General features: G+C 41.7%; 1 protein-coding gene across 10 annotated transcripts in view; it reads right to left on the reverse strand.

Moving 5' to 3' along the window:
* The window catches only part of LOC115094350 (zinc finger protein 436-like), a 100,868-nt gene that overhangs the window by 12,024 nt on the left and 76,562 nt on the right, over positions 1-12,282 (reverse strand). For 8 of the 10 annotated variants that reach the window (XR_003857536.1, XR_003857534.1, XR_003857537.1 and 5 more), the window contains one exon: positions 7,266-7,988. Coding sequence is in view for 3 of the 10 variants with exons in the window: in XM_029607317.1 (XP_029463177.1) it covers positions 7,266-7,988 (723 nt within the window). In the remaining 7 variants the exon portion in view is untranslated. The remainder of the gene's footprint in view (positions 1-7,265; positions 7,989-12,282) is intronic. The other 2 variants (XR_003857539.1, XM_029607318.1) reach the window with 1 other exon arrangement.

Raw genomic sequence — 12,282 nt, forward strand, 5'->3', positions numbered from 1 at the left:
AGTGGCTGCAGCCAGAAATATGATATTCCAAAGTTACAAACTTCATCTCACAGGAGTCTAGTGGCTCAAAGCAGCTTTCATCAGCTGGGTCAATACCAAACTCTCATGAAATAGCTGAAGGCTTCAACTTAAGCAAGCCCTGCATAAACCAAATAACTAACGATTGTTCAGAGATGGGTTTACCTTCTACATGGTGGTAAGTGCTATTTGCAGTGAGATGAACCCTAACTGGGTGAGGCTTCAGACTAAATTCCAACAGATGTAGAAGATAATCAAGCAGTTTTGTGTAGAGCAGGAGACAAGGTCTATGGCCTTTCCCTTACATTAAAAAGCAAACCTCCACTTCAAACCATAGGATTTCCTCATAAATCCTTCCTTGAGACAGAACAATTGGGCCGATGCAATACAGTGCGCTCAGCCGAGCGTCCTGTATAACCAGCAGTCGGATGCGGGTTAAATAGGCACTAATCCACTCCCTAATGCAATAGGGGGATTAGCACCTATTTAATGTGCGTTCAACGTGGAGTGAATGAGATAGTGCTCATCACATGCAAATGCATGTGAATGAGGCTATTACTCATTCACTCCATATGCAAAAAAATAAATGTGTGTCCTTAACGCCTCCTTGCTAGCGCGACCCCCTAATTTGCCTATTGCATGGCGCCCACCTTGCAGGCATGTTGTGTTCGTTAAGAAAGCGGGCTTGAAAAGTCAGCGCCTGCTTTCTGCGAAAATTATTACATCAGCCCCAATATGAGACATCTTCAGAGAGAATCAGGGGTTGAGTAGCTACCCTCAACATCTAGGCTGATAGAGCTTGGGAGACAATATTGGAATGATGCAATGATGAAAATTCCCCAATCTGATTGGATTCCTGACTGACAACTCCTGTAAGAGGAAAACAAATCTTTTTTGGCTAATAGGGGCTATGAGGATCATAGCTCCATGATTTCTTCTGAATTTCATTAAAGTCTTTGTCACCAGAGGAATTGGAGGCCAAGCACACAGAAGACCCTATCTACAATCTAGGGAGAATGCATTAGAGGCTAGTTAGCCTTGTGTCCCTCTTCTGGAGCAGAAGTTCAGGACCTTTCTGTTCAGAGAAGATGCAAACAGATCTACCACAGGTATCACCCACTCGCAAAATATCGTTTGCTACTCCCCTATCCAGGGACCATTTGTGAGGTTCCAGGACCTGACTCATCTGTCTGCCAGGACAGTCTCCTCACTCACTAGAAGGGAGGCCCTGAGGACATTCTTTGAGAAATGACCCAGTCACACATCCAGACAGCTTCCTGACACAGGAGGTACATCCATTTCTTCCCCACTCCCCTGCTTGTTGATGCATATCACTACCCAAATGTCTGTTTTTAATGAGGTCAATTTTATTGGAGAATCAATCCCTTAAAGCTCTTAGAGCATATTTTATCACCCTTATCTCTAGGAAATGTATCCAATGACATTTCTCATTATAGATCCTAGTTGTGGAATGACTCTAGATGAGCTCTTAATCTCAGATTAAATGCATCTGTGGTTAGGACAATTTGCAATGTAGGAATCTAGAATATGCCTTTTGCCAGACTGGAACAAGTCAGCTACTAGGACATGGAGTCTCTGAGAAGCTGGTTGACATGGATGCTGTGCCAGACAGCCTGAGTGGCCCAAGTCCAATGTGATGATAAATTCACTAAGGCTCTTTTCATAAGATGACATGTTAAAACATGTACTGTTATTGGCATGAGGCCCAACAATCTCATCATGTCCTATGCTGTCGTCCCCTGACTCATTATCCCTTTCACTGTGGACTTCAGTATGATGATCCTTTTCTGTGGGAGGAAGGTTTTAAGCTGAGTCATGGCTAGCAGAACTCCTATAAATTTCAACTGAGATGACAGGTTCAAATTGGATTTGAGATAGTCGACTAAATCTAGCAATTCCAACATCCAAATAGCTTTGCTCATTGATTCTGCAGGACCTCCTTGTTATGTGTTTGACCAGCCAATTGTCCAGGTAGGGGAATACATACAGCCACAATCTGAATAGATGCACAGCCACCAATGCATGCCACTTTGTAAACACCCATGATCCTGACATGAAGCTGAAAAGCAACATACTATATTGGAGATGGTGTTTCCCTACTACAAATTCCTACTGAGATACTTCCTGTGATCTGGAAAAAAAAATCTGTGTGGGTGAAAGCATCGTTTAGATCCAGTGAGCAGTCAGTCCCCTTTTTCTAGACACACGTCTCCTTGAAGAACTCAAAATCTTTCCCAGGTTTTAGCTGGGATGCTGGCTGTGGCTTTTATGCCCTTTGTTGTCTGGATGTCCCTCCTGTTAATGGGGACAAGGTGGGGTGGGGGGTAGTGGAAGATAACATCTCTTTGGTGTATAGAAAGACCTACTCAGCACCCCTCTGGTACATTAAGGGTGTGGATTGGGACTGGATCTGGTTAGCAGACAAGGTCTCAGAGACGGCAGCAATTGGTTATTGGGATCTAGACCCCAATAAACTTCTGCACCTCAGTGAAGTTTTCTCCTCCAATGTGCTGTAAGTTACGTCAATGCACCTACAGGAATCAGCTTCTGTTGCCCTCTGCCAGATACTTCATTAGCCTCCAGCAAAGGTTAGATGTCTGTCTGCACGAACACCAATGCTTGTCATCTTATGATCCAAAATCTCTTGGATCCTTCTATCCTGCTCCTCCTTGAAAACCACTGATGCCAATATGGCCTGGGATGCAGGAGGAGAGATTACATCTTCCAGGGACACCAGAGGTGGATCAATAACTAACATCTGAATCCCTGGCAGCTGTTTGTGATACCCAAGATTGTTGTGAAGATGAGCTCTCCTCCCTATGGGAATGCTTCAAGAGATTCAAGGCAGCTGCCAAAATGTCCCCCCTCCCAGCACTGTACATTGATGGAGACCAATGTTGATACTTCTTGGCCTGCACCTGATGCAGGTCATTAGAGCTCTGTGATGCCAGCACAAAAAAAAACAAAAAGAAAAAAAAAAAACAGAACCCTGCACTTTCTTCAGTTGTGAGGAATTAGACAATAGCATATCTCCCAGATCCTTCCTGGTACTTGATGTTGAGAAGGATTGATGTCTTCCTTATGTCAATGCACTGCCAGCATTCAGTGTAGTTTTTGAGTTCCATGAGATTGATGCTTCTGATGCCAATGTGCCAGACTTAATTCTCACGAAGAGCTTTTTCATTAGCTCCAGCTGGGAACATAATCTTCTAGGGGTCATTCCCAGGCAAAGCACACATCTATCATGGGAATCATGACAGACATGATACATTTGCACCATGGGGCACTTATTGAAGCTGCTGGTCTTCTTTTTCTGGGGCATCAGACAAAAAATTAACAAGATAAAATCAAATGGCTAGATGTTAAAGGGAAAACTGCAACTGATGCCACTTGATGCACTTATATCGATGCACAATGTGGCTGGCAAAAAAATTAAGGAAACTTTGAAAACAGCCGAAAAACCTACCTCAAGAGGCTGGAAGGGTGAGAAAACAATCAGCCACAAGGCTCTGCAAAAAAATAGCTCCTGACTTCAGGACAGCTTTCCAGGAAAAAACAGAAAGAGTACTGCGATTAAAGAGTTCCATGGTAAAACTGAAGCTAAGGGCCCCCCTGCAATGTAATGATGTGGGTTGGGCCACACATTCTCCGCTGAGCATTCTAAAAGCTTCTAGAAGCTTTTAAGTAATCTTCCCGCACTGGGCTTCATCACATGACATCACCCGTATGTGAGGATTTGGCATCCTGTCTGTCCTCTGAAATGCATTTGTTTTTACTTTAGTCTTTACAAAACAAAAAAATTCACAAGTGACCAGATAATTAAAATATTTAGCATCAATAAAGAGGTACAGCAACTCATGTTAAAACAAAGAAAGAAAATATAAAATAAACATCTTCAGATTTTCAGTTTCTGATAACTTCAGCCAAATCTTCAAAATCCTAGAATGCATGGTTTTTCCATCACTGGAATTATCTCACAGACATACAAGGTAGCAGATAACTGGAATGGGCAATTGTGTAAAAAGAATAAGGGGAAATTTAAGGGAAATATAGACCAGTCAGCTTCACTTTTATCCTGAAACATTACTGCAGGAAAATCAATTTGTAAGCACCCAGATAACAAGATGCTACAAAACACTTAATTTTTTTTTTTAATGTTCTCACAATTTCCTCCTGCTCCTTTGGGCTTCAAGCTCAATCAGAACCAGGAAAACAATGCCATGAGACTTAATTTGCAATTATCTGGGGAGGGGTCCCAATCTTTTTTTTTATTATTCCCATCTTACCTCCCCATCTAGCCCAACCACATGAATTTGGATCTGGCCAGGTATCGCCATGCTGGGGCTGTAAATGTTACCTCCATCCCATCCCTAGCCCCAGTCAGCCTGAACAGCAGAAGCCACTAATCAAACCCAGGTCTCCTGCATGGCTTCTGCACCACCAGGTAGCTCAATGCACATTTAAAAACAAATCTTGTCCAATTTTCTTCTAAAACAAAGCAATCAAGTCTCTGTGATGTTATATACCTTGTCTTTGGTATACATTAGGTGCTCAAGATCTTTAGGGGCAGATTTTAAAATGTATGCATGCGGCCTACATTTGTGCGCGCTACCCAACAGCCGCACGCATGTTATAAAATCAGGGGTCGGTGCGTGCAAGGGGGTGCACACTGGTTTGCATGCGCCGAGCCCTCGGGGAGACCAGCTGACTTTCCCCGTTCCCTCCAAGGCCGTTCCCCCCCCCCCCCCAAAGAACCCCCTTCCCGTTCCTATGTCGTGGAAGTTACGCCTGCACAGCGGCCCTGCAGAGGCCTTTGGCCATGCCCCTATCCCGCCCCTGGACCGCCCCACCCATTGTTTCAAGCCCTGGGACTTACACGCGTCCTGGGGCTTTACGCGCGCTGCTGGGCCTTTTGAAAATAAGCCAACGCGCATAAGTCTTTTAAAATCTGCCCCTTAGTTTTTAGCAATACTGGGTCTGCAAAATGTGCTTTCTTCTGAAGAATCTGCTTTCTGCTACAAGTCTCATTCAAGTACTCATTAAAACATTTTTGCATGAGGCTCAGCATTTTTTGGAAACTGTTTCAGAGAGGTTTGACATGGATATAAAGACAATGAGCAAAGACCAATCATTACCACTTTAATGAAATGCAAAAATCATGGTCTCTCTGAAAAAGCTATGTCCCCGAAAGAAAGTAAAGAATTTTAAAAACTATTTTTCTTTTGAGTGTTTAATATGTATATATGATTTGAGTATTGGAATTCTGAAGAACAAATGTGGACTGTTCATTTCAACAGAAGCAACCTCCCCTCAACCACCATTTTATCTCGGACAGTATAGAGGTAATTTTCAAAGGAGTTAGCATGTGTAAGTGTAACATTATCACAGGAATTTTCAAAAGCCATTTAAGCGCATAAAGTGTACTAACACACGTATAATCTATGGACAATGTAATGGCATATATTGTAGCAATTTTCAAAAGCCCATTTACACAGGTAACGTGCATTTACATGTGTAAACCCCAGTTTTATGCGAGTAAGTCCTTTTGAAAGTTACCCGTTTTATGAGAGAGATCCAATGAAATTTCTCACAGTTACATAAAAAGTTGATTAGAACATGTTTTAAAATGCCTAATTAGTAAAAGAAACATTTGTTTCTAATGCACGAGTTTTCACTTTGTAAACAATGTAAGTATGCTGTAGAACTTTTACATTTAAGCCAAACAATTCCATGTGCTTTGCCACAGAATCTACCCTCAGACTGCCCCAGAAAAGCAGCCTTGGATATACTCAGACTAGGGAAATAATATAACAAATTGGAGGAATGGTTAAATTCAAAGAGGAGAAATACAAAGTACTACATTTAGAAAAGCACAAACAAATGTATATACCAGATGGGGAGTGCCTGGTTAGGGAGTAGTAGTACTGCTGAAAATTCTGGGGATTTTAGTAGAGCACAAACTAAATAGGAGTCAGCAGTGCACTACAATTACTTTAAAAACAAAACACTAGAATGGGAAAATTGGACAGCACAAACTAGATAATTCCATTCTACTTGATATTGCTTAATGACTTTGTTAAAGTACAAGGTACTGTTCTGGGACCCCATACTTCAAGAATAGGGAAATTATGGAGAACATCCAGAAGAGAGAAACAAAAATGACAGATCTAGGTAATATGGCCTGTAGGGAAAGGTGGAAAGAGTTTTGTTTATTTAGCCTTGAAGAATGAATGACTTGATAATCTTTATGCAAGACAACAAGAACAGTGCTTTATTATTCTCCAGTTAGGAAAGGACAAATTGAACTGGGCTTATACTGCAGCAGGGAAGATTTAGGTTAGATGTTAGGAAGAACTTTCTAACTGTAGCAGTAGTCAAGTACTAGAACAAGATATCTAGGGAAGTGGTGGAATCTCCATCACTGAAGGCTTATAAACATAAATTAGAAAAACATTTGCCCAGAATGATAATAGGTACACTGGATCCTTGCCTCAAGGCATGCAGATGGACTAAAAGGCTTAAGTCCTTTCCAGCCCTAACTTTACATGATTCTATAACATTGGTCAATCTTCCCCTAGGGACTGGGAATTCTACTATAGCACCACTCAAAGACCCCATTAACCTGAACAAGAATCAAGCTCAGCTGGTAGTGCAGGCAGATGTACATTTTATGCAGACCAGGAATAAGTCACGCAGCAGCATATCACACCAAGGAGTGATGAGGTATTCCTCTCAGCTCTAACAAAGCTGGCTCAGGCTTCAAGAGTAAGTTAGCATGTGTAGACTGGCACACAGAGGCGATATCCCATCCTCTCAGCCACAGGATGACATAATGGAGCCTGAGTTCTAAAAGGAGGCTATGAGAAAGGAATTGCATGGAAAAAAAAAAAAAAAGGGATCCATATAGCCAACTGCATATGGTATCAAAAGGGGTCTACTATCAGATCCCCAAATATGATAAATGCTGTATGCTGGACTCCTTGTGGAGAATAAAACACAGGGTTGCTGACTCAGCACAAGGCAGGAGACCTGAATAGCTTGGACTGAGGTAGGCAGTGGCTGGCATAATGCAAAAAAAAAAAGGAAACTAGGAATATAGGGCTACTTAAACTACAGTTGCAGCAATCCAGCAGAGCCCCACTGCCCTCGCTTTCTTCTGGTGTTTATAGAGGGCTGGACTCTTCCCTGTATGGGCTTCCTGTGTACAACTTGGCATCATTTGGTACCTGTGTAAGGAACCTGGATATTGTGAGTGGCTCGATGTTTGGTGAGATTATGTTTTTGACTGTAGGTTTCTCCACATTCAGTGCAAGTGTAAGGCCTGAGCCCTGCGTGTGTCCCTTGGTGGCGAATGAGCCCCGAGTAGGCGCTGAAGTTTTTCTCACACTGGGAGCACTGATAAGGTCTCTCTCCGGTGTGGATTCTCTGGTGCTTGATCAAGACTGAATTGTACATGAAGCTTTTCTCGCACTCGCTACATTTGTATGGCCGCTCTCCAGTGTGAGTTCTCTGATGCTGGATTAAATTCCATTTCTGCGTGAAGCTTTTCTCACACTCCGTGCACTTGTAGGACCTCCCACCCGTGTGGGTTCTCCTGTGCTTCATGAGCCCTGCCCTGTCACGGAAGCCCTTGCCACACACTGCACAGAGACACGGCCTGTCCCCTTTCCGATTTTTCTCCTGTTGAAGCAAGTAAGCCATGGCACTGGTCCTCTGCTCATACTCGTTGCAGGGGTAGGGTCTTTCTCCTATATAGGGTCCTTGCTGGACAATGAGACTCTGCAGTATGCTGAAACCTCTTTCCTGCCCAGATTTATCCACCCTGTAACCGAAAGGCTTCCCCCGATGCCATGCAGACCTCTTTTTCTGGGATGACACCTCTGGCAATTTTGAATTTCCAAGACATTCTTCCAGCTGTGACTTTCTAGTGTTCTTGGCTATTTCATCCTCTGTTGAAGGAAAATGAGAATATAGTTTATTTCACTTTGGTTAAATGACAATTGTTTGACCCATAGCTAAATTTTGAGATGGTTGCGTCCATCAACAATAAAGTCATTTAAAAGGCAAAGACAGCTTTTTAAGGGTACACACAATAGTGCTATTAATTCTCTGATGCCTAAAAAAGCAATCAGCACAATACAGATAAATTCAAACAAAGTATGATAAATCCTCTAGGAAATATAAGAGCAATTAATATAGGAGTCTGTGAATACAGCAAGTGTGATGAATCAACCAATTTTGGGTAAAAAGAAAAAAAAAAAAAAGAACTGGCTTTCAAAATCAGAATGGATTTTTACACAGAAGAGATTTCTCAGCCAAGAGGGAATCTCTCAGCTATCCTATCCCAGTCATTCATATATTAAAGACTAGCCGTTAAGCCCATAACACGGGCTACATTAACATTTTTTTTCAGTCCATTTCCTTACCCCTCATTCTTCCCTCCCTCCCCCCTCATTCTCCCTCCCCCTCTAGTCTCCTTCCCCCATCCTCTCTCATTCTCCCCTCCCCCCTCATTTTCCCTCACCCTCTCCTCCCTCCCCCCTCCCCTCAGTCACTCTCTCCTCCTTCCCCTCAATCACTCCCCCTCTCTCGATCCCCTCCCCTCATTCACAACCCTTTTGGATGGCGCAGACGGAAGATCTCTGGGGGAGGTCCGTCCCTCCCTCCCTCCCTCGCGCGCGCCGCCGCTACTGCTCCTTGCCGCGCCATTTTTGTTACAGGCAAGCTCTGACCGAAGTGCTGCTCGCGCATGTGCGATAGAGTTGCTCTCTACTGCGCATTTGCGGCACGTCTGTCAAGCTTCATTTATCTAGTAGATGATTCCTCAGGTCTTAAAAGGAGCTATTCTGAAAGAATTAATCAGATTGTACACAGGAACAATTAAGGTTACGGCACATACTTGCATGCAATTCGACTACTATAAATTTTTAAGTATACAAAGAGCCCATGCAACTATAATTCAGACAAATAAAATGCTGTTTGTTGACTAAGTGTACATGCATACAAAAGACAGAGCATACTGAAAAAGCAGCATATGTATTTCACATTTTCAGAATGTAGCATGTAGTATGCGTGTGGGCATATGAGCCAATGATTAAGTAGATAAGAGTAAGCTCACTTTTTTCTTCTTTGACTTGGTGGATAGTTGTGTAGAGTTTAGTGTTTTGTATGTTCTTACAATTTCTTCTCATGTGTATGGGGAGGAGGCAGATGCATCAGAGAAACAGTTTACAGTAGCAGGATCAGCTACCACCCAGGAAAAAGATCTAGGCATCATAGTAGATAATACTTTAAAATCGTCGGCTCAGTGTGCTGCAGCAGTCAAAAAAGCAAGTAGAATGTTAGGAATTATTAAGAAGGGAATGGTTAATAGAATGGAAAATGTCATAATGCCTCTATATCGCTCCATGGTGAGACCACACCTTGAATACAGTGTACAATTCTGGTCACCGCATCTCAAAAAAGATATAGTTGCGATGGAGAAGGTACAGAGAAGGGCAACCAAAATGATAAAGGGGATGGAACAGCTTCCCTATGAGGAAAGGCTGAAGAGGTTAGGGCTGTTCAGCTTGGAGAAGAGATGGCTGAGGGGGGATATGATAGAGGTCTTTAAGATCATGAGAGGTCTCGAACGAGTAGATGTGACTCGGTTATTTTCACTTTCGAATAATAGAAGGACTAGGGGGCATTCCATGAAGTTAGCAAGTAGCACATTTAGGATTAATCGGAGAAAATTCTTTTTCACTCAACGCACAATAAAGCTCTGGAATTTGTTGCCAGAGGATGTGGTTAGTGCAGTTAGTGTAGCTGGGTTCAAAAAAGGTTTGGATAAGTTCTTGGAGGAGAAGTCCATTAATGGCTATTAATCAATTTTACTTAGGGAATAGCCACTGCTATTAATTGCATCAGTAGCATGGGATCTTCTTAGTGTTTGGGTAATTGCCAGGTTCTTGTGGCCTGGTTTTGGCCTCTGTTGGAAACAGGATGCTGGGCTTGATGGACCCCTTGGTCTGACCCAGCATGGCAATTTCTAATGTTCTTATGTTTTTGGATTTATCTGATGAACACGCATTTGGCAAACTATTTTACATCTCTGGCAAGAGTTAAAGGGAAATTTAGAGAAGCCATGCAAGAGTAAATCCTTTTGGATTTATTATCAGCTTCTGACAAAACTGACCATATCATCTTTGCAAGTCATTTAGCACCTTTTGTTGTCGAAAGACTAGTCTTCTCCTAGCATAAGTCCTTTTTAGAGCGTGGGACCCATCAAAGTTTTTTTTGGAGACTGTGCTGCTTTCCCTCATATATTATTGTATGGGCTCACTTAGGGATCCTTATTTTCTACCTTACTTAACCTGTATTTAAGATCACTAACAGATGTGATACCATCTATAGGGCTTCAATTTCATGCTTTCACAGATGATGTACAGTTATTTTACACTGGGGAACAATTTTTAACATAATTCCTGTTGATTCGATTTTTCAGCTGTTTTAGACTTAATAGGCACGCTGATTTCAAAACTGCAGTTAGTTTTTTTCTATCACGTCAAGTTTTTTCTCTACAGCCTATCTTCGGCCTGGATTTATCAAAATGCACTAAATTTGTTAAAGCTTTGCCAACTGAAGGAGACTGTTTCAAGTATCTCATTTTGGCATTTCCTACCCTATCATTTGAAAAGATAAAGGCCGCTGTGTTTGACGGTCCACAGATTCGGCAGCTCATTAAAGATGAACATTTCATTGGGACAATGTCAGAACTCCAAAAGAATGCTTGGTTGTCATTCAAAAACCTTTTCAAGGACTTTCTTGGAAATACATGAGTACAGAATTACACCGCAATTGTCCAGAAACTCTTGGAGAGCTTCAAGATGCTTCGTTGCAACATGAGCATCAAGGTGCATTTTCTGCATAGCTATCTTGCTGACTTCCCGAAAAACCTTGGTGCAGTCAGTGATGAGCAAGGTGAACAATTCCACCAAGATCTGAAGGTCATGGAGGCACGGTATCAGGGTAGATGGGATATACATATGATGGCTGACTATTGTTGGAGCATCAGGCGAGATTGTCCACAGATTGAACACTGCCGGAAAAGCCATAAGCGTAAATTTTTACCTTAATATGTATGTTTGGCAGCAGAACTTTACTACTTGTACACAATTTGACTTACAGTAACAATATATAGCCTGTGTATGAATCAAATAACTAAATAAACAGTATTTTCAGGTAATTTTTTCTTTTATTTCCTTTGTATGTACATTCTGTATGATTTAGGGTCAAAGGGAGGGGTATCCTGTATCTTAAAAAGTTGATGTGAGAGAAAAACTGGGGTCATTTTTGGATTTAGATGTCAAAAGTTAGTCAAAAACAAATGTCAGATCTAACAACGAAAATTGTGTTCCTCTGTGTTATATGCTAAATCCAAATAGAAACTCTAACCTTAGACGTTTGGAAGGTTGTTTAGATACTACTAAGATGGGAAACAACAAGCTCCTGATGAATCTCTCTAAAGCGGAGATCTTGTATGTTGATAAATACTTTTTCCTTACCCTGTTCTCACATTGGATAATGAAATTCTGCCAGTGAAAGACAGGATAAGGAGTTTAGGGGTTTGTTAGATGCCAGATGAACCCTCACCTCAAAGAACACTTTTGTTTGTTTGCCTGCTATTCATTTGCTGAGTCGCATTTTGGATCAGTCAATTTTGGCAGTTTTGATTTAGGCCTTAGATTCCAGATTTGATTATTCTAACATCTTATACCTGAACCATCCAAAGAAAGAGATCAAAAAACCTCCAATTAGTCCAACATTAGCTTCTTACAGGCATGAAATATAGGAATCGTATAATGTCTGTAATAAAGTGGCTTCACTGATTATCAATAAATATGTGGATTAGGTTGTGCTGGTAGATATAATTTATCTGGATTTTCAGAAGGCGTTTGACAAAATCTCCCATGAGAGGCTTCTAAGAAAATTAAAAAGCCATGACATAGGAGGTAATCTACATTTGTGGATTACAAAAGACAGGAAACAGAGAGTAGGATTAAATGGTCAGTTTTCTTAGTAGACAGAAGTAAACAGTGGAGTGCCTCAGGGATCTGTACTTGGATCAATGCTTTAATATATTTACAAATGATCTGGAAAGGGAAAGGATGAGTGAGGTGATCAAATTTGCTAGATGACACAAAATTATTCAGAGTAGTTAAATCACAAGCAAATAGTGATAAATTGCAGGAGGACCTTGGA

Source organism: Rhinatrema bivittatum, chromosome 6, assembly GCF_901001135.1.
Source record: "Rhinatrema bivittatum chromosome 6, aRhiBiv1.1, whole genome shotgun sequence".
NCBI classification, from domain to species: domain Eukaryota; kingdom Metazoa; phylum Chordata; class Amphibia; order Gymnophiona; family Rhinatrematidae; genus Rhinatrema; species Rhinatrema bivittatum.